Consider the following 24003-nt stretch of genomic DNA (forward strand, 5'->3'; position numbering starts at 1 on the left):
TACAAATAATGAACATATGGTGAACCTGAATGTATTTTAATCTATTTGATACTTTTTGTAGACTGTACTGTATTCTATGCCATGTCTCCAGAGCTTCTTCAATTTACCTTAAAATCTATCCAAATATTGTAGAAAATGGAACATAGAAATAAACACTAATAAGACTAAAGCTGTTGTGTTTAGAAATGGATTGCAACTTGTTAATAATCGTTTATACATCATAACCACGAACTTCAAATTGTTAATTCTTACGTTTACCTTGCCATACGTTTACGGGAAATTCTTACACACACATCATATGGCAAAATTTGGGATAATTTGCTAATTTGCATAGCGGCCATTTTGCATTATCATGACGGCAGCCATTACAATAGGATTATATAAGCCCCTTCAATAAAAATGCCAATATGCCAATACCTATGTTGAATGAACAATTTGTTCGCATATAGGTGAATTGTACATGTTTTTAGGCTTCTGTCCGTGTACAAATGGACATTGTCTACTCTGAAATCTTTCGGCCTTTTTAGTTTAAAAATCGGAAGCGTAACCATAGTATAATTGCTCTATAAGATCTTATTAACTGAAGGAAAATCGTAAAATAGCAAGATTCAAAACAGAAATACATATGCAAGAAGATATTGTTCATGATTTGTTCGCATATAGTAAAACACCTTGTAGGTTGAACTTTAAAGTTGAATAACTTTTAACTTACCTGCTTTCTTAAGTTTTCGGCCAAATTCTTTTAAAAACATGATGATTTCAACCTTCCCATTTCGTAAAACGTCAAATTTTAAGCATTTTCCCTTAGAATTACACAGCATTTTTTTAAATATCTGCCAAAGGAAGTTTTTAAAGATACATTAGTTTTAGATACATGACGGAAAAGGACTGGATTATCCGCCAATCTAAAATAAATTATATTTTCAATCTTAAGCTAAGGGAAGTAATTTGATCAAAAGGGACAAAGTCACGTGGTGCAAATCATTTGAATAAAGTACCTTTGATTTTGCCATATGTACACACCAAATTGACTGTCTCAACAAGGGTCAAGAGCTCAATCATCACTCTTAAACTGTTTGAATAATTATCTACATTACTACACATCAACAGTGTCTTCTTTGGGATAGTATGGTTTGATAGGTACTGACCTATTCTTCAGAAATTTGGTGTTTTCATCGCCCCAACGACATAGAAATTATTCATAACCGTTTTTGTAGGTTAGTTTTAAAAAGTAGGTAAACGTGCTCCTATTAATTTTCTTTGTGGCGAGCTTTGTCATTTATCTATAAAGAAATAAGAAGATGTGGTATAATTGCCAACTCTCCACCAGAGACCAAATGACATAGGAGTTAACAACTATAGGTCACCGTACGGCATTCAAGAATGATTAAAACCAATACCGCGTAGTCGGCTATAAAACGCCCCGAAATGACAAATGTAAAACAATTCAAACGAGAATATTAACGGTCTGATTTATAAAAAAAAACAATGAACGAAATACAGATATGATATACAAGCAACAAATGACATCCACTGAATTATAGGCACCTGACTTGGGATAGGCATATACAGAATGTGGCGGGTTTTAACATGTTTAGTGGGCACCCAACCCTCCCACTAATCTGGGACAGTGGTGTTACAGTACAACATATGAACAAACTATAAAAATCAGTTGAAAAGGGCTTAACTCATCAGATCGATACAAAGCAGAAACAAAAGAAACAAAAACAAAGACCGGATGTGGTAGGGTATTTATACATCCCTACAACAAAATAGACACTAAGTACTGATCTGAGAGTACTCGCAGTTACTGACGGCTAGTTCAAAGCCAATAACAACTAATAAAAAAAATCATGAATCTAAGACTAAAATATCAATCAGTACACATCTAACATGCAATGGATTATGTTTTAAATATAAAATAAATCTTGAAATATTGGCTACGTAGAGTTAGATATAAACCAGCTATTGTATATGATGTACATGAAAATTTATATGACGATGCAAATCAAGGTAAAATAAATTGGCCATCTTATATGCGTGATTTGTTATTTAGTCTTGGAATGAACTATATTTGGATTGACCAGAATGATATTGATATATTGTTTAATGTTATTTGATGTTACATACATTAAAGACCAATATCTGCAGAAATTTTCAGCAGATATATATGATTGTGAGAAATTAAGTGTATATAGAAATGTGTGGTACATTGAAACTAAATGTTGCAGTTGGTCGTCTCTGTGATATAACCAAGAGAACTACGTTTATGTGTATGTTGTAACATGCAACAGAACAATCAGAAATTCATTTTGCCACGTTATTATTTTTATTATTGTTCTTGGCCAAATACTTTTAAACTATTTAATTTGTTGAAACCTACTTCTAGATCGCTTACAATTAAGTTCTGTATCTATTTGAAGAATGCATGGATATTGTTTCTTAGTTATGTTATTATTGTATTGTTCTCTGCTATCAGTCTTTTGTCACATTGTGCATATATTCTGTATTGCCGAAGCATGTCGTGAATGCTCTTGCAAATAAATATTGATAGATTTTCTCTTAATTATTTATTGATCTGATATCCTTCAAAATGACACAACTGCTATATTTCTTGACTGACTATTTTTACCAATTATGTGGTTTTATTTATTTTTTTTCTTATTTTTTTTTTTTCAATGGAAAAGATCTTTACCCCTGTAACTACAGAACGAATTTTAATAAACTAATAATGTTTGATCCCTATTGTGTTGTCAAAAAGACTATAAATTATAGTATAGTGTATCTTCCATCATGGCCGCAATGACTAGAGACAGAAGGTAAGGGTTAAATGCCTTATAACTGACCACAAGTTGTATTCTGACTTGGATAAAATGCACAGAAGGAAAAGATTGAACATAAGAGTTGTCAAATGATCATTTCTTTTTTTGCGTTGTTGTCCATTAATTTAAACGTTTTCGGATATTGACTTAAAAACAATTATGAATAGAGAGTTACCGCAAAACACTCTTAAACAAGTAAATTCTTTAATCGTGTGATGATAGCTTAGTTCAACTTTTTTTATTCGAGCGTCAATGATCAGAATTTTGAAGACGAAACGCGCGTCTGGCGTGCACAATCTTAAGCTTGGTATTAATGGTGAGCTTATTTAGTAGAGGATTCGAAACATTTTGTTTTGTTTTTTTATCTTTTCTAGAATTTTTTCATGACATAAAGGATGGTATGGATGGGGGTCTATCATTTCTGTATTCTTTAATTTTTTCGAACATTATTCTTTATCTTTAGAAGTAATGACTATTCTGTAATTAATTGGTAACTGTATTTGGACATTGTTCTTCTCTGTAATCAGTATATTTTTACCCAATTCTTTAATTTTTGCAGTTATTTTTTTATATTCTAGCACCCCATCATTCACTATTCTTTATTTTTTAACCCATTTTTCTCTATTCTTTATTTTTTTGCCCATTTTTCTCTATTCTGTAAACCCCATCCACACCCTCATAAAGAGTGAAAATAAATATCAAAATTATATTTTTACCAGGTGGCCGACTTGAGACTATGAAGTCTATAGTTGTTATATCCTTTAAGTGGAATCGTTACCTAAACAAATTCCTATATTGAAGCAGTTTATGATACTAATATTAATATCTCTATTGCAGATGTTTTCGATAAACAATATTACGTTCATAGAAATCTAAGACATCACTGCGAACACGTTCACATCGAATCAATAGGGAAATGAAGAAGCAAACGGTACATCGCCATCAAGTTAAGAAGAATTGAAATGACGCTTCAGTATAGTTAACGTACGTAGACATTCGCAAGGTTTTGAACCTTAAAAAATTATTGCATAAACTAAATACTAATTGATGAAATCAACTCAGTGATTACTATTGTAAAGTTAAAATGTGGAGTTGTAGTTAGTTAACAAACGTCTTGTTATTCATTGGATATATTCTATTTCTTATGATTACTGTAATCATTTCAGAACAACTGCCCTATTGTTATATTACCTTCTTTAGTGGTTTTTTTTTTTGTGTGTCTCTTGGCTGTCTTTCTCGAACACCGTAGGATGCATCTCTATACACACTATTGATTGAGATTCAGTCTGTTTTATAGGATGACAATATTTTCAGATACACTTTACATTCATCTCAATATAATTTCTTGACAACAGAAATCTTCCATTTTTATAGCGCGGATACACAATGTAAATTGTTGCCTAAACCTGAAGGCCATTCAACCAGACTCAATCTAGCGAACAATAAGCCAGCGAACAATAAGGTGTATCAAGCTAGCAAACAATAAGAAATACGCGCCTTAAAACCGAAGACTTATATTAACCTGAAACGTCCTTTGAAATCTGATGACAATCATTTTCAGTAGAAACACATTTTCACAAAGACAAATTGATTTTTTGTTTATATATATGTTTATAACAACATATTTTTTTTCTACCTAGGTGTTTGGTTCCAGGCAACCTTAGGCCATTGCCTATCATTTGCATCTAGTGTAGACAAAAGCTTTACCGTATGGACTTTTTATGGATTAAAAAAGGGAGGGGATTAGGTCACAATACCCCAACTTTGGACCTCAGTTGTTGAAGTTCCGTATCTTTACCCACCTATTTGTTTGGTTCCAGACAACCTTAGGCCATTGCCTATCATTTGTACCTAGTGTGGACAAAAGCTTTGCCGTAGGGACTTTTTTATGAATTAAAGAAGGGAGGGGGTTGGGTCACCATACCCCAACTTTGGAACTCAGTTATAAAAGTTCCGTAACTTTACCCACCTGGTTCTTTGGGTCCAGGTAACCTTAGTATTATCATTTGTGATTTGGATCCAAAAAAATAGTCGTTTAGATTAACCAAAATCTTTATTTCAATTCGTTTCTCGTTCTATTTGTGTGTCACTCTGACACTAATCACTCTTCCTATTGAAATATAATAAATAAATTACCAGTGTAACGACATACTTTTGAATCATAAGAACAATGTACTCGTTCTTTGACAAAAGAAGAAACTACGTATAATAGTTATCAGCTTTTATTTCAACAGAAAATCTAACATAAAAATCAGTCCGTTTTTTTTTCTTTTCTTTTCAAACGCATATATAAGCTAGAAGATTTAATTGTATCGTTACACTAGTTTAGAATAAACTATTGTTATAACTTGGTTCATTATTATACAGACAATAAACCCATCTCTAATCAGAGAACACTAAAAAGAGAATGGATTAGCTTAAAGTAATTTTAGATGCCCGGCTTAAAAAAAAGTTGTATCAAATAAACGTGTCTGTGAAAATGAATTGCATATCGTCTTCCTACTGGAAATGATTCTCATCAGATTTCAAAGCACGTTTCATGTTATTGCAAGTCTTCGGTTTTTGGGCATGATCAGGTTGGCGCGTTTTTCTTATTGTTCGCTGGCTCATTGTTCGCTAGCTTGATGCATCTTATTGTTCGCTGGCTTATTGTTCGATAGCTTGAGTCTGGTGGCCATTCATTAGAATTTTACTGCAAATCGTGAAATTTCATTCTTTATAGAAATGATAAAACATTATAAAGCATTCAAAATGATAGAAAATTACAAACGGAACCCAGAAATGCTTAAATTTCAGCCAAGTGGTACTGTCAAACAGCGGTTGATTAATAAAACCCTCGTACGGAACATACATAAATGTATACGAAAACCAAGTGCTGAAATTTACAAAACACATCACAAGAAAGATGTTTCGGATTGATAATACAGAATTGGAACTGCTAAACTTTCGGTATTGCTTCATCTGTAGAATAAAAGTTGTCTGTAAAATCGTGACGGTAACTCTAACAACTGTATTAAGATGGATTCTGATGTCATTACGAAATATCCCGAGACTTTCAAGAATGTAGTAACCACAAGTAGCAAGAGATGTTGAAAGGATAATAAAATGTTGAATGTTGATTATTTTCCGTGGCCTTTCCTTTGGTTGTAGTTCTCCAGCTAATGCATGATAACATTTGATTGTGAGTGGTATTCGCAAAATGTTTCCGAAAAGATAGTATGCACTGGGTGCACCAGCTTGGTTAAACTTTGTTATGTACATTAAAATGCACTGGATCATAATGAAGGATAAAAAAAACAATATAACAAGTCCGACTATACACTTTGATTTCCTATTCATTGGTGTATGCCTGTTAAGAACTGCTATATTTCTCGATAAAAGCGGATAATTTTCTCCATTGTCTTGAGAAAGGGAAGTAGAATCAAATAAATGCATGTTGTCAAGTGACACGTACTGCTTTGGCCACATTTGAGAAATGAATATCAAACTTAACAGACAATATTCAAGCAACACCGGATCCAGAAATGGTTTTAGTATCCTTCCTGCTTTATACAGAGTTGTGGCGTTATTGCATAGGTGTCCAGAGTTATTCAAAATGTCTTTTATGTCTTCAAAGTACAAGTCTAAATTGTTACGTGTCCACAAAGAAATGTTTGCAACAAACAAAAACATCAGTATATAATAAAAACACCTAATATTTGCAAATCTGAATCGTGAAAAATAAACAATGAATATGGTTTGTCCGAGATCGAAAAGCCAAGTAATTATATAGTAAATTGATTTCTGTGATAATGACTCACGTACATTGCATTGGATATGAAGAGCTAATTTCATCGCCTGTGATACTATATTTCCGAAGCAAAAGAGCCACAGAAACGCTAATTTCAGTCTGTCAGTAACTTTTCGTCTATGAAAAACCTTCCAATCGCTTTTTATGTGAACTAGAAAGCTACAAGTGATTAAGATACATATGGCAAAAGCTAGTAATCCAACCATCACCCATCTAGAATCTTTGGTTGGAAATATCAACATCACTTCAAGAACCGCTATAACTAGAGTCGTCAATAGCACTAGACCGGATATACTTGCATCATGAACCGAAAATCTGCCATTTTCACGCTTTGTCACTAGTCCTGCTGTAAAAGGCATTACCAATGCAGCATGTATAATCCTTCGTAGCATATCTAGCATCATTGTGTGTCTGTAAGAAATTAATCATTCAATTTACTATTCGCATGTTCACTTAAGTTGCTGTACAAATTTACAATGCATGAGAATCCGCAGTAGACTGAAATTTCCTCCGCTGGATTTTTAACATATGAAAGCTTTCATTCGGTGAAATGTGATTCTGCTAATCGAAACCGAGAATATTAAAGGTCTACAGATGAAGGTACACATGCATGTCGCTATGCATATTCTTCCTTTTTTCGGAAAATATAGAATTTAAACAACAACAAAAAGAAGTAAATTATGATAGAAAGTATTTGTTTTCTGTAATCATTTCCTTATTTTTCAACACCATATTGTTTTTTTTTTTTTCTCATTTTCTGTTATAACGAAACTGTATTGTTAGTATTAAGTGCTGTAGTTTAATTTCGAACTGATAATAGACAACAAATTTCAAAGGAATTATTTCCTCGTCACGTTTCTCATACAGTATACTTAAACTGTGGATGTTGTGAGTTGTCCGTTTGTAAACAGCCTCCAAAGTCTTCCAAAGAATCTGGCAGAATATTTTAAACTCAAATGAGCCTTTATTATATCATGTTTATAATGTTACCCAGCAATTACGTGGAGGTTTTGTTCCAAAAATCAAAATTTTATTCTCCAAAGTGACATTTTAGAAAACAAAGTACTTTTTTCTAAAGAAAACGATTACTTTCTGTTTCAACAAAGAAGCTAAATGAAAGTTAAAATACATTTTGGAAAAATTGTCTTTTTAATGATGAGAATTTGATTAATGGAAATAAGTTAAGAACTTACAGAAAATTTAAAGTGAAGTACGAACTTGAAAATCATCTTTTAATGAATTTAGATTAAAAATGATATAAAAAAATATCCCAAAATATCCCAAAATAAGAAGAAACAGCAAGCTATCTATTTAACGTGGTAGATACATTAAAACAGCTTTAGAAAATAGATTGCGTCCCCTATGGAATATAGAGGTGGAAGAGAAATGCAATTTTTGACATTGTTCCTAGTTTAATTTCAATGACTAATTGAAAAAAAAAAATTTTGTGAGGAATATGATTATTATAATGCCATAAGTAAAATGTATAATTACAGAAATAATATTAACATATATTCATGAACTGTGTATTTTACATGTATGGATTTATATGACTATATTTTTCTCTTTCGAATAACCTAATATATAAATGAACATATGATAAAGGTAAGCAGGATTTTTCTTCATTTTTCATAACAGTTCTTAATGTAATAATTGTTATGCTAATTTGAGGAGAGGCATGTTGTGTAGCAATTAAGAAAAAAAACAAACAAACAAACAAACTTAGATTTTTTTGTCAATGTTTCATATTTGTATTGTTTATTTGTATTTTGTGCTACATGTGTATTTTGTAACAATCTCATTGTTTGGATTTAATACTAATAAATTTTTTATATCTTATATACAGTAGATACATCATTTTCATATTGTAAGTGTTCCGATCGATTGTTCGAATTCAAATATTTTTGTTGCCTGATTTCGGAAGACGATGAAAATCAATACATATATGTTTTCTAAATTTCTGTGTACTTAATGTGATTGAAAATTACATAACACTTTTCTTTGCATTTAAATGCAATTTAAAAAAATAAAAACACTAGGCAAAGTTTTGTCACAAATTAATGTTCAAATTTGAAATATAATAAACTTTTATTTCTTTAAATTTAGTATTTACTAATGAGTCTTATGTAGCCCCTTATTGAAGATAACTTAAAACGCGCGCCTGGCGTAACAAATATTAGCCTTGTACCTTTGATGATTTTTTTTCTAAAATAAAAATAAAAATAAAAAGAAATGTATTACAAAATTTCGTATTGGTTATCATAAAACCTTATTGTACATTTACTAGATGCTGTATATTTATATCAAAATCAAACATTCGACCTGAACATGCATGATATATTTGCCACTGGACGTTCAACAACCAACAACCAACAATCAACAATCAATAAAACCAAACATTCTGAGGATATTGCATGTGCAACATGATGTCTCCTTTTAGCTATAACGTTAATATTGGATGAGTATACACTTATATGGGACAAGCATTTAAAAGTTTTTACTACTGTAGTTGGGACTTTTAATATCATGGTAAAATTGACCTCCGATGAATCCGGCTATATTTTATGCCCTTATTCTTCTTCGAGTGTTTTAGTCTTACACATCCTTGGCTTTTAAATGGTTTGGTTTGAGCGTTCCCGATGAAGGAAGATCCATAAAAGCGCTTCTGACGCACGAAAGTTAAAGTGTTTTTGGGTCAGACTGTTTTGGGTCAGACTGTTTATCAAAAAATACGGATACTATTTACAACTGCAGACCCAACGGAACCATTAGATCTTAAGGTTTTATTTCTCTAAAAGCTTACATTCTAAAGCAATTTTCTATATCCAATGACCACAATTCCTGCAAAAATTGCTCAAATCTATCTGTATCTCCTTTAGCTTACTATACATCAAATGTTATATCCATTGATTCAGGCATTACAGAAAAAAGTGCGGAGAACTGATATTTTTCAAGGCATTTTTATATGTCAAAGTAAGAAAACTCTAGCAAATAATCCCTCAACCGGAACGAAACTCAAACTAACTTGATCTGAAACGTACTATGATAGTACATATACTGTACACCATATAGTAAACCATTTGGTTTAAGAATTGCAGCAAAAGTGAGCGGAAATTGATATTTTCAGGCAATTTTCTATATTTTAGGACCAAAACGTTCAAACAAACGCTAAAATCCTGAAGCTTAATAATAGTTATGGAAAGCAACCTACAAATGATTTGTAATAGTGAGGCCAACATAACATTATGGTATGAATTGCAAGAGTAATCTCAAAAAAAAATTAAATTAAGGAATGCATCTCCCTCTTGAATGGCTTTTATTCCTTGTCCGTGTTCAGCTTTACATGGTCCTTTTTGGTTTTTCAAGTATTTTGGCTTTAGGCATCACCGAAGAGACATTAGTTGTTGAAATGCGTATCTAGTCCAGTAAATTTGGTACCTTTTATGTTATTTCGATTTTAAGATTTTCTTCAATGTAATTTTCCAATTTGTATTAAGTATAAATAAGAAGATGTGGTATGAGTGCCAACGAGAAAACTCTCCATCCAAGTCACAATGTATAAAAAGTTAACAATTATAGGTCAAAGTACGGCCTTCCGAACAGCAAGCTATAAAGGACCCTAAAATGACTAGTGTAAAACAATTCAAACAGAAAAACCAACGGTATAATCTTTATAAAAAACGAGAAACGAGAAACACTTATGAACCACACCAATAAACGACAACCACTGAACAACAGGCTCTTGACTTAGGACAAGTGCATAAAAATGCAAAAAGGACTACATTTTGATCGATATGTTTCCATTGTTAAATACTAACACCCTCCTCATAACCTATCACAAAAAACTTACCGATATTTCGATATGCTGATAGTAACCAGTGCTTTCCTCTCTTTCGCACGATTAAATCAAAGCAGTTCAGACAAAGAAATAAAACAAGAAAATATTTTCCCTATTTTCTAATTAATTTTCTTAATTTTCAATTTAACAATGAACATGCTTCCTCGTTATAGCATCAATTACTATACCATAATAAAACAGTGGAAATATATTTGTTCTCTTGTTCTTATACGAGGAAATTAAGAGAGTATTACTTTCTTTTAAGTCTTTAATTTTCCTTATATAAATGATTAACAATTTTATTGTGAGTTTCAGGTCATCACATTCCTCTCTAGTCATCTTACTTTTATGTGCTCCGAATATTTTGAATGACACCAGTTTTATTTTATGAAGATAACATATTTAGTTAATTATATTCGACGCTTTTCTTTTGCTTAATAAACAAGTTCATGATCTAAATCCAATAAAACATTGAGTACACATGTTGGTTGTCACACTTGAATCTACAACGGCAATTATATTTTGATCGACGCTTGCAGATCAAAGTGTACATTTCTGTGGGTGTTACTCCTCATAAATTCAATTAAAAAAATTGAAAACGTAAGTCTATTCTTATTTAAAGAATATTTTACTGGTAAAGTGTTGTTTTTCCATAACATTTTTGCTCATTAAATCAAGACGGATACTGCAACTAGTTTAAATTCCTGTTTCCGGTTAGTTGAGCAAGAAAAGTACATTTTTCTTCTAGTTTTAATCAAAATCGTTAACAGGCGATTTTTGTACTTATTTGGCGTTTTTACTATATTTTTTTCATATGTAAACATGATCGTTATATGATTTATTGATCAAAAGTTTCCCCTGGAACAAAAAATCGTTGCTCGCCTTGCTTCTTAAAACGCCATAGAACTTACCTGATATTTCTATCAATAATGGTCTATGTGATTCTTGATTTAATATAAATAACATTAAATTTGGGATATACGTATATAAGACAGAAAACTTTGTCGGAAAAAGAATAGTTTCTATTTCGAACTTCCGTATTCAGTCATGAAAGGTAATCAAATTTAAGTATACGAATGCTTTATACATTTGGAAGGTTTTGTGGCAAAAAAAAGAGTCGACCTCTACTAATAAGCTGTGATGGATTAACTTATCACAGGATATCTTTCAGTAATGGATTTTATTAGGAATAACACGTGTGGTACTATTTGAGAAGGCACTACAAAGCCTTCCAGAGGACAGAGGTTCACCCCTAGTTTTTTGTTATTTTGGTTCGTGTTGAACAATCATCAGTGTTCTCTTTAGTGTTTTGTTGATTGGTGTTTGTTTGTTCGTCCTTTTTTTATGGCCATAGCATTATCTCTCTTTTTTTTTACTATTGTTTTCTTTTAAATTATCTTTTGGAATATTGTTTTACTTTGCAAGGATATTAAGATATGGTTCGCCTTGAAGTAAATTAATATTCTTTTAACAAATTCACAAAATAGGGAATAGTTTTATTGTAAGTATGCTATCATGTATCGATTGACTGACTTTGAAAAAAACAATCCTAAAAATAACTACTGTTTGGAAAAAATCTAGCTATTCTAACGGAATTGAAAGTGGCAAATGCTTCTACAAAATAACTTTAGAGGTCAGCACAAGATATTCAACAAAAGACAAGTGTTTGTACAATGTGCCAAGCACTTAACGAATCGAGTATAAAACTTTTTTTTTTATCTTATATTCTTATAAGAGTATCGTTAATTTAAGATCACTTGTATTACACATATTACACTTATAGTAGGATATAAAACAAAGAAATTGCTTTTTAAAATAACAAAACATGTTGCAATTCACCAACAATGCTCCTTTTTATTGATAGGAGCAATCGTCTAACCACAATCTCGTCTTCCTTTTCCCCAAATGTGACCTACCGAATTAGACTTATCTCCGGATTTGTACTTACACGAGCAACTCGACGGGTGCCACATTTGTAGGATCTGTTTACCCTTCCGGAGCACTTGAAATCACCCCCGGTTTTGGTGGGGTTCGTGTTGCTCAGTCTTTTGTTTTCTATGTTGTGTTTTGTATATTGTTGTTTTGTCTTTTGGTCTTTTTCTCTTTTTTTGCCATGGCGTTGTCAGTTTATCTTCGACTTATGAGTTTGAATGCCCCTTTGGTAATTTTCGCCTCTCTTTTACATTAAATCGCATTGGCTTGTGGTCCAGGTGAGCGAATCAGTTTTAACATTTCAATTATCCTTCCCGTAGTTTTGATTTTAGTAATATTTCCTTCCTTGTTTAGTTCCGCATATAAACAGGTGAGGTAAAGAACTTTGATTGGATAAATTAGCTACCGATTGTATTATTATTTTCACTTCATTGACAGTGCGTCTTTTATATTTTTTTCAGTTGTTAGATCATAATTTAAAAAATATTTAAAGTTAACAAATGAATGTGTTTAGAAAGTTTATTTTTCGCTGTATCAGATTATTTTGGCAACAAAACAACAATAAAATGTGTTAGACTTCTTTAAAGTTCTATCCTCAGAAGGAAAAGAATGACATTCTTTAAAGGAGTAATTCGAGCTGCATTTGTTCTACCGTTTTCGGCAGGTAATGTAGACGAGGGGAATGGTTCACATGATGGCAGCTTGTCTGGACTTTTACTGATGACCACTTCAATAGCTATCCTTTCTGAGATACTGATGATTGGATTTTCAACTAACGAGACTATTTCAACTAAATTCAGCGTTGGGTTAGCAGTCTTATCATTTCTATCTGCTCTAGCGATTGCACTTTGCGTGTGTATCAGTTTATACGTGTCATCTAGAGGGAACAGTGTGTTTCATGTTTTACCTTGGAATAAATGTAATACAATAAGACTCAGGTTTTTGTGGATTTTTTGTTTCAGCTGTATTATTTCAAGAACATTGGACATGACCTTTTATATCGATTGTCTAACAAACTCAATGACCCTGAAATTTACAGTAGACACAATAGTGTATGATCTTGTCTGTATAGTATTTTACGTGGTGCAAACTGCATTCATTACATTTTTTTCGCATTCGCGATTTACCAGCCACCTTGGTATTTATTATGGATTACTTATTATATTCCTGACAAATATTTCTGTAATATGTCATGCCTTGGCTTCTACTTTTAAACCCATGGATAATGAAATTTTAAATTCGTCGACAATAAGCCACCATACTTCGAGTAATACTTCTTGCTTCAAGTCAAGTATGTACGAGGTATTGATGAAGATTAATCCTTTCTTGTTACCGGCATTTTGTGAATATTCGCTTGTTTCGATTACATTTATTATGAATATGTGGCCTACATTTGGATTGAAAAGGGAAACGTTCGTGCTTGATGATATTTCGCTTGACGGAAACAAAGAAACGTCAGAGTCGACGAGCAATTTGAGAGGGTCGACAAATGAGAGGTCAGAATCGACAAATAGCAGGCGGAATAATGAGCGCATTCCTTTATTAGACAATACTGGAAACACAAGTAACAACCGACAACATCGTATAAGAAGATTTATAAGCATAACTGTTCCTATTCTTCTAAATATGCCATCAGTAATATTATATTGTTTACAAATTTCGAAAGTACCATCTGTGCAGTTGGGCAAAACAATATCAATAGCTGTAGTAGCTACTATTGAGTTGCTTTTGTATGTGAAATGCTTTTACTCTCTTCAGACTCAATGTAAACCTTTGAAACAAAGGGAATGTACCTCGCTTGATTCTAGTGATTACATTTTAATTGCAAGTGTGGTTGCAGCAATTTCATATTCCACGGTAAAACTTATGTCAGATATTTACAATGTCAACTCTGAAACCACATATGCTATAGGTTTTTATAAACTGGTTATTGATATATTCGCTGCTTATTTCCAAACAGTTTTCATCCTACAAATGAAACAATATTCGAAGGCCTTTAATATATCCTCGTGGACGTCTGTGGAATACACTTGTTTATTAATGTCTTTTGTGAATTTATGCTCATGGGCGGCTGATACTTTAATAGTTTCACAATATGTTTACAAAAATGACGCACCATATCATTTCTTTGGGTCATCTGATTGGACAGAAATCTTTGGATTTTTATACCCATTTGTGATCTTTTACAGATTCAATGCTTTTGTATCCTTTTATGGTTTGTATGACCGATTGAAAAATTAACTCGACTTCAATGGAAGGCGGTGCTATTTGATGACATAAATGCTTGGTTTTATCAAAGTTTGATAAAAATATAAATTTGAAAGTTATATATTAAAAGGATATATACCAGGAATGACCAAAAATATTGGACAGACTTTTATCGCATTCATTTATGACTTTGGACTAAATCTTAACACAAATGTTCTTATATTTTATTCTCACGTTCTGTCTTTGCAGGGAACAGCTAACACTTAAGCGCTGCCAATAGGTACGAACTAAAAAATCTAATAATAACTGTTTTATTATACATTGTACCTCACCAAAAGAATGAAGCTTCATTTACATATTTTTACTTTAATTATAGCTATGACTATGATACATTAAAATTCCAACAAACTCTTATAACCATCATTTATATTTATTGTTGATGGAGGTATACATGCTTGGATGTCAATCGGGAGCACAGTAATTTTTATATGTGTAATATATAAATATTATGTATAACCATGTCAAGATTTAGATATACCATGTTTATGGTCTTTGTCATTCACAAGATATTTAATAAATACTATCTCCCTTCTTTTCATTCTTCTGTGTTGTATTTTTTTTTAAATAGCACATTAATAGTTACAAGAAGGATATTGGCTAAACTTTAAAGATATTGGTATAGAATTACCTATTTACAGACGATACTCAAATGTATATTCCAGGGGGACATACTGTTTTCTATTTTCAACTATTGTGTCGATCATGTCTCTGTGCGTAGTTTCGAGTGTACACCAAAATGTCTACGTACGATGTTTGGCACATTGATTACATTTGTATCCTTTCATAAGTATTTTTATTTAAACTATGAGTTTTTGTCCAAAGTGGAGGTGTGCGTTAACATGTTTTCTGTTCTGGACACTGTATCTATCTAATTGAACAATTTTATCAGATAAAAAGTCTGGAAAATTTGACTGATTACTGAATTGCTCATGAGTATATATGTTGGACTCAAATCGACGGCCGGTCTCAAATCGACGTCTGTTACTGAAATCAGGGTCCAATCTGATGTCATAGTAAATTAGAATTCCAAATTGACGTCCAATTCTTTGCTACTCTAATCGACATAATTTTGCTGGACTTGCAGCATGACATTTCAGTCGTATAGTTGTTGCTCCAGATGTTGACAATACATAATTCCTATCAGTTATCAATTCTTATATTTCTGAAATTTGTCTTACACAGCTTCTTGAGGCTTCAAACTTCTAGCCTTTAGTGCAAAACTACAAAAACTGTCAAAAAAGCCATACTTTAAGATCTTGTAATTTGTATTTAGATATGAGCGAAGGCCGTAACCAAAAAGATAGTCTGCTGTATAATGTATCTCACAAATAAATTAATGTGAGTAAAATATTTTTTCGGGTAAGGACTTGGCTGATATCTTATTTTGCTGAAAAATAGGGGAAAAAATGCCATTTTGATTCAAATATGTCAATTTTTACATGTCATAAAGTACATTTTTGCACTAAAGGTTCCATATTTATATCGTCATAATTATTTATGTATCACATAGACATATTTTTGAAAGACTTGAAGAATTTTACTATTTTTGCGATATAAGGGCCTTATCATGCCTCCTTTGTTCACGAGTCAAGACTCAAAGCGATTAAGAGTATTGTTTAGCAATTTATGTACTGATGACAAACTCAATTTGGCCTCTGTGTTTCCATTTTGTTCTTAGGATGTGTTTTTTTACTATAGCTTCAAATCTCCTTTATTCATATCCCTGAATGTCTTTTTGTTTTTTGTGGTTTGGTTTAGTTAAAATATATTTAATTTGCAAAAACAAAGCAAAAAAGACGAGACAAAAGCTACTCAAACTTGGAGTGTCTTCTCCTTATATACATCATATTACAATAGATTTTTTCAAGAATGCAAATATTAACTTAAAATTGTAAAATCTATAATATTAGACATAACAATTTTAAAAAACAAGAAAAGAGAAGAAAAAATCTATAATAAGAAGTGACGTGTATGTGTGCGTGCGCTTTAATCATTTCATCTTTCTCGTATACACCCAAAATCGCATTATATTAGAAACTTTTGATTTTTTTTTAATCTAATCAAAAACATTTCTGAATATTTCATGCTCATATATTCAATATATATTGCTACGTGTCCCGAGACTAGGCAGCCAGGCAACCAAATAAAATTGTTTATTAAGATAGCCCTTCAATCTGAGTAAAGGGAATTTGAAAACTTATATATTTGAATCCTCGTGTGGAGCTCCATAGCGAGATGGGGCAGAAACACTATTAATCTTAAATCTGTTGTTGGTTTGCTTCTGCATTGATGCATTTCCCGCTTCTTTTCTTTTCTTTTTTTTATATCATTTATGGTAAAGATGAGATTCGTTCCTTGTTCATTTAGTCTTCTGTTTAATTGAGAAGAGATAGATCATCAAATTGTTAACTTATTCTCACAAATAACTCACCTCCGGTGCAAACCTTCGGATGCCAAATGTCGAGCAGGATATGCTTACGGGAGTATCTGATATCCCCTCCCCCCCCCCCGGATTTTTGTTGAGGTTCGTATTGCTCAGTCTTTAGTTTTTTATGTTGAATTTTGTAGATTGTTGTTTGTCTTTTCGTCGTTTTTCGTTTTTTTGCCATGGCATTGTCAGTTTGAATTCGACTTATGAGTTTGATGATCCCATTTGTATCTCTCGCCTCTCTTTTTCCCCGAGCTCGAAACTCTATGAGGTTAGCACTTTTAGAATTACTTTTTATAAAGATAACATGTTAAATTATTGAGTTGAACCTATTTTTTCATTTGCATTATCGCAAATTCAATAATACAGACATTTTCTCTTAATATTTTATTGTTTAAATGTTGTGATTTGTGTACGATTCAGTTTTTGCTAAAACTTGTAACTATCTAGTCTGATTTCCACGTATATCTCAATGCACTTGTTTGGAGAATGACATTCTCTATACATGAAATAGATTCTAAGCAATAACTCTTCCTAGGGAGTCATTTGTGACATATAGCAAAGCAGATATTCCACTAAAACTCATTTTTGCATCGTTGTAAATTTTTGAAAATGCTATTTAAGTGAATGTAAAATTTTTCAATCAGAAGCGGTTTCGGGATTTTAGTATATACGATGTGTGCGACTTTCAATATGTGTAGCAAAACTAAGCAAAGGGCAACAATTGACATTTTTTTTTTAATGAAATGATTTCTTTTATTTCTGAATGTGGTATTGCATTTTAAAGAGCACATTTGAAAGTAAATATAATAGATATTCGAATCAAAGGCAGCAAGTTTGGTACGTTTTACTTTGAATCGTCAGTAATTAGGATGAACAATCATTATTAAGAACCGAAGTGAACTATACTGTAACTTACAATAACTTTAATTTTCAAAAATTTTGGTTTTAATGCTCGTCAACTTCGTATTTGATTTAGTCTGTTCTGTTAACTCTTTTGGTTCGAGCGCCACTGATGAGTCTTTATGTAGAAGAAACGCGCGTCTGGAGTAGCACGTTATTAGCCCGGTATCTTTGATGCTCGAGTTTTTCATCCAATTTTTGGTACACTTCTACACATAATTTCAAATATTCACTATATGTAAATAAAACTTAATATCACATTGATGAGTTATATACACAGATCTTACCAATCATCCGGGTTTTCCAAAAAGTTAAAGTACTATTGCCACAATCTTTAAAAATAAGGACTTAAGCTATAAATATATATCTTTTAGAATGTATCGAAAAAGGTAAACCATCAGTTTACCGAATGCATCTGATTGTTATCAATACGTCGAAATAGTGTAATTCATAACATTTCAAAGCTATATTTGTATTTAAACTCGTGTTCAAAGGTCATGGTAAAAATTTTTATTTAATCAATTACAAATACAAGGAAGTATTTCAAATAAACCCATAAACTTAACTCCACTATACGCAATAAAAAGGTAAGAAAGTTTAACACATAGAGAAGTGCTTACTTTTCAAATGGTCAATATTGTTTCGTCATATAAAGGATTTTCAAGGTCGCATATGATATCAGGATTCATTTAAAATTTCATAGTACAAGAAATCTTTTTAAAATGCAAAGAAACATATAAAGGATATTAGGATTTCCAGCATAAATTTCAAAGGACCAATTACAATAAAAAATAAGATTAGTTTTGCCTGAAGGAGTTGCAACCTTAGTTTGAGCACTATTACATATAGTTTATTAATTGAAAATTTGAAAATAAATGTGTCATTTAAATCATGCCAATACCGAAGCACCAGCTACTAGGCAAATGGTAAGGTAGGGGATTGATATTCCACAAGCAGCGGTTAGTATAAAACGATAAAATGTATAAAAAAAAATAACATGATTTTTTTGGTGCGCACAACATATTCACTATGGAATACCTTTCATCAGCCACGTTCGTGTCCACAAGATTGGAGAGACAAAATATTATCATTTTAGGGCATTGTAACCGAAAGGTCAACTTTAAACAAATAAAGTCGTCTAAGGTATATTTTGCCTCAGAGAGTTGTAACCCAAGTTTAAGCACAATTGTTAATATAAATTGCTTTTTTTCTTGTGATGGTTTAATGAAATAATTTGCTTTAAAACTGTGTTGAGGGTAAACCATGGTCTACTATCTGCAATTTTATGTTGTACCATACTTTGATAACGAAACATGAAACTCAACTAGAATCTAGAGGAAAGTTGGGGGATCTTAACTATAGTAAACCATGTTCATTTTGATGTTTTTCCATGGCTGAAGCTTCACCCCATTTTCTGAATGCCTGTACCAAGTCAGAAATATGGCAGTTGTTTTTCACTTGTTCACTATGTCACTTGATTGATAGCGTTTGATTTTGTCGGTTTTTTATGGACATCCCCTTTTTGAATTTTCCTTGGAGTTCTGTGTTTTTGTTATCCCTTTTTTTCTGAAATATATCCTGCTCTCAACTATTTAGGAAACTGAACAAAGATTAACCGAGAGAAAAATCCATTTGTAATATTTTTGTTGTCTTTAATAATTAAGAGTTTGGTAATAATCCTATAAATTGTGTTTTGTCGCCTCTTAAGAATTTATATAAATATGATTTCAAATGAGAACCATTAACCAACCATACAAAAAATAAGGAAAACATATCGTATAGTGGTTTTTAAATGATACATAAATGTAGTTAATATTTTCGTTTTCAAATCTATTTTATGCTCATTTAAAAGCCTGTGGATGTAAATTAATAAATCAAACCAAATAACTAAGCCGTTTGTACGAAAAGATAAAAGGTACAATTCACACACTTTTTCAAATAAAATAAGACTGAAAAATATAAATATTTGTACGATATCTTGAAAATTTACAATAAAACAAAACGTATCGTCATTACAATAATGTTGAATATCCTTGTCAGAGGCGAATTTAGGGTGGAAGGTGGCCCAAGCCCCCTTTTATGGAGCTGCATATATGGATAATCATATTATTACATGTTCCACTCCTAATCTTGTCTAATGTGCCCCCCCCCCCCCCTTTCACACTCTTGGATCCGCATCTGCTTGTTTCAACTCTTCATATTTGCCAGACCACCATTGTAAGTCAAATAAGAGACATACTATAATACTATTCCTAGGCCAAACGCATTCGTTTTTTTTTTATATATGTTAACTCGTAAGAACCATGGTATATACTTATCCATAATTTTTTGAATTAGAAAATTACAACTTCTTAGGACAGGCACATGAAAATATGCATTAAATAAGTCGTACTGATATGATAAAAAAAAGTTAATCTTTTTGCTTTTGTTAAATACAACCGAGAAACAAATCTTGATAGAAACGCAAGATCCACAAAACAATAATTTTCTTACTGTATTTAATTGCAGTAGTTGTCATATGTCATATTTTAATACTTTTCGTTTTTTGGAGAATTTGATTTCATGCATATTCAGGAAGAAAAACAAATAAAAACAAATAGGAGTCACTTACTATAGTTCTCGGCTAATTAGTACCTGATTTCCCATTGTTTAGGCTGAATGTATATATAACACAATTGCTAGCTTGGTGTTTGATAAATTGTTATTGTAAAGAATTAATGCATCTCAGGGAAGAAAATCAAATTAACAAAAAATAAATGGGTAGCAATACTTCAAGTCATTTTATCTTAATTGCAGCAGAATAATGACGAATCTACTATGTAATATTTTGCGTGCTACTTTCATCGTTCCTTTTTCTGCTGGTCTCATTAAGGAGCGAAGAAATGGAGGATTTTCAATACATGACGGCAGTATTGCTGGAGTAGTTCTTTTGACAACAGCCATGATTATTATCTTTGAAATAATAGTTGTACTGCCAGTGAATCAGTCTCGCTTGTTGATGGTAGGACTTTCAGGTCTAGCGTTAATCTGTCTAGTGTTGTGTAGCATTGTAGTTCGATGCCGTTCTACCTGGGTCGAAGTTAAGACTGTGAAACCAAGCGATCAAATGAAACTAAAATTTCTCTGGTTATTTTGTATCGGGAATATCACGTATCAAGCCTTACAACTAGCAACGCATCTTCTATGTAAGATCTACAACCTCCAAGTCACACTGTTTTGGACGTTCACCTGGACATTTCAGATTTGTCAAACTGCTTTCATTCACTATTTTTCTAGATTTAAATTTGCAAATGTGTTGTGTTTGTATTACGGTTTACTGGTTCTCTGTGTGACAAATATTTCAATGTGGACACAGCAAACTTTCTATACGAACAGAATTAGGCTCGAGATAAATATTAGCGACCTCATTAATAATACTATCTCAAACTGTTTATACGGCGATGGACTTGCAACAGCGGTTGGATTTTTGAATCCGTATCTGCAGCCTGTACTACTAGAATATTCTCTTCTAAGTTTAATCTTCCTTTCCGAAATGTGGCCAAAAAAGAATGCTGAATTTGAGACACTCAACAATTCTCTTTCAAGAAGCAGAGACGATGAAAACCAGACATTACTGGTAGAAAACGATGACCAAGATGGTGAACATCATCCATTATTGCCACGCTGTAGTGTCTGGCATAAAAATTCAGTATGTGTCCTGGTGATTGGATTTCTTTATAACTTCTCATTTATGCTAATTCAATGTATTTACATTTATGGACCGAGGGAAAAAATGACAGATTACAGGAAATTTTCCTTCGATGTCTTCTTTTGTGCTAATATAGTACGAACGCCGCTTATAATCAAATGCTTTTATGCCTTAAATGGACAACTAAGATCAAAACAAGAATCTCATACTGGAATGAGCTTAGATCAGTTTGTTATAATCACTAGTTCCTTTGCAACTTGTGGATTATATATTGCAGATTGTTTCAGATTGAGTGATTCACCAGCAAGTACCAATCTAGGAGAAATTCTGTTTAAAATCAATGTCGTCCTCCGAGTTGTTGCTACACTTTTTCAAACATTATTCATTTTGCAAATGAAACACTACAAAAAGATAGGAGACCAAAAGCCTTTTTGTTCAGTACAAAATACTTTTTTGTTTGTATCCTTGGTAAATCTTGGAATATGGATGTCTTACACTTTTGTTACTCCCAGATATCGTCTGACAAAATCTAGCTTTTTATTGGAAAGTTTTTGGTTTCCATTTGTTTTATTTTATCATTTCGAATGTTTTGTCGCATTTTACAAGTTTTTTCGGGCATAATTTTATTATATATGTAACTCTCAGAAACTTGTCCATCCCCTCAAACGTGTCCAATTCCCCAAAAAGTGTTCATATGACGTCACTGAACTGCAAAAACATATCTAGTTGCTAAAGGGCGCCAAACGTGTCCTTTTAATGAACGCCCAATCGTGACCTTTTTATATAAAAAAAAGTGTTCAATCCCCTCAAACGTCTCTTTTATGTGAACGCTCAATTGTGTCCATATTAAAAAAACGCCCAAACGTGTCCTTCTTATTGAATTGATTGTAAATTTGATGTCGTTCTAAACATGCATGAAATACTTGCCATTTGACGTTAAGCATCCCAGCATCAATCAATCCTTTGCCGTAGATATGCATGAAATATTCTTTTTAAATTCTAAGCAAGCAGCAATCAGTTAATCCATTTTTTTGTAATACATGTTTTGCTAACGATTATAAATTATTAGGCTGGTATCAGGGGTGCTTATAATACATGCAAAGTTATTTCTCTTGTTTTGTCTCTTAAGGTCAAATTACAGTAAATGGGCTATGTCACAGAGTTTCCTAAAATTTTGCATACAACTTTAGCTCGTTGAACTTTATCTGAAAATCGAAAAAATCAATGCCATTATCTTTTATTTTCTGAAATATTACTGATTGAATTCTTTCAAAATATGTGAACATTTGTATAGGAAGCACATAAAATCGGCGAAAAACGCTCATAAATTTGTCTTAAAATCATAAAATCTCTAATTTCAAATACATAGATTTTTCCATAAAAAAACGATATGTTGTTGGTACAAAAATTTCCGGTTTAAAGATGTAAGCTATTGATAGGGTCACCGACTTCGTTTTAACGGTATACATCATTCAAAGTGGTGTGCTAGGTGAAAAAATGCCACAAAACGTCGAAAAAATGTAATGTCATCTCGTTGTAGGACTACCTTACAATGTTAACGTTTTGACGTTTTTCGCCACCAACAGGTTAAAGACCAAACAGCCTATTGTTGATGCACATCAACTAACGCAACTTGGTAGTGACATAAAAGCTCTATGACGTTGTTTCTAGCCATGGAAAAAACGTCAAATTATAACGTCCTATTTCGCGTTTATCACGGATTCCAACATTGTGAAACTACATCTTCCAAGAAAAGTGGTATTAATCGTCGCACTGATACCTAGTGGAAATTAAACACAAATGGACACAAAAGATACTACACTATCTGTAACCTCCGTTCTAATAAAAATAATGATAAAAATATGAATTTTGAACTCGACTTTTTGCATTTGCGCCGATCTGCATTTCACTTTTTTTCTTTCACTTGCGCCGATTTTGTCTTTCATTTGCGCCGATAGTGTACAGGTAAATATAGGTAAAAGTTATTTTTTATCTATCATATAAACCTCTTCCGTTAGCCAGTTGTACATCTGTTATGAATTGTCAGTTATAACATGAATATAACTGTTGTCCCCTACTCACAAAGGGAGGTGGGAGTAGAATTTCGAACAGGATAAGTCAAATTAAAAGATATTTGTGCACTCTGTTTTCATCCACTAAAATCACGGAGTAAAATTCTATTTACAGCATTTCAAAGCACCACAATTAAATCTATAAAAATGTAATACTAGTACAATGATTTATTATCTTGCCAAGAATTTATATGCCACACATCTGATATATTCCTTTCTTGTCATTTTATCTTTTCTATACTTGTTGTACTTGCCAATAACG

The 24003-nt window shown here is 32.2% G+C and overlaps 3 protein-coding genes across 3 annotated transcripts; 2 read left to right on the plus strand and 1 right to left on the minus strand.

The window, feature by feature from the left end:
- Nucleotides 1–4475: 4475 nt before the first annotated feature.
- On the minus strand, nt 4476–7182 carry LOC127707817 (uncharacterized). Its single transcript, XM_052212566.1, has one exon. The coding sequence runs from the start codon at nt 7014–7016 to the stop codon at nt 5532–5534; it is 1485 nt and encodes a 494-aa protein (XP_052068526.1). The 5' UTR covers nt 7017–7182; the 3' UTR covers nt 4476–5531.
- A 5657-nt stretch (nt 7183–12839) lies between these two features.
- On the plus strand, nt 12840–15184 carry LOC127708522 (uncharacterized). The gene has a single exon (XM_052213421.1). It carries the CDS (start codon nt 12992–12994, stop codon nt 14621–14623), a length of 1632 nt encoding a protein of 543 aa, XP_052069381.1. The 5' UTR covers nt 12840–12991; the 3' UTR covers nt 14624–15184.
- Nucleotides 15185–18529: 3345 nt separating this feature from the next.
- On the plus strand, nt 18530–23255 carry LOC127708280 (uncharacterized). The gene is made up of 2 exons (XM_052213124.1): nt 18530–18568; nt 20778–23255. Exon 2 carries the CDS (start codon nt 20785–20787, stop codon nt 22288–22290), a length of 1506 nt encoding a protein of 501 aa, XP_052069084.1. The 5' UTR covers nt 18530–18568; nt 20778–20784; the 3' UTR covers nt 22291–23255.
- Nucleotides 23256–24003: the final 748 nt, after the last annotated feature.

This window comes from Mytilus californianus, unplaced genomic scaffold (genome assembly GCF_021869535.1).
Source record: "Mytilus californianus isolate M0D057914Y unplaced genomic scaffold, xbMytCali1.0.p SCAF_7, whole genome shotgun sequence".
NCBI lineage: Eukaryota > Metazoa > Mollusca > Bivalvia > Mytilida > Mytilidae > Mytilus > Mytilus californianus.

Bases quoted from the DNA above. Each gene is read 5' to 3' on its own strand.
- LOC127707817 (XM_052212566.1), bottom strand. From the start codon at position 7,016: ATGATGCTAGATATGCTACGAAGGATTATACATGCTGCATTGGTAATG.
- LOC127708522 (XM_052213421.1), top strand. From the start codon at position 12,992: ATGACATTCTTTAAAGGAGTAATTCGAGCTGCATTTGTTCTACCGTTT.
- LOC127708280 (XM_052213124.1), top strand. From the start codon at position 20,785: ATGACGAATCTACTATGTAATATTTTGCGTGCTACTTTCATCGTTCCT.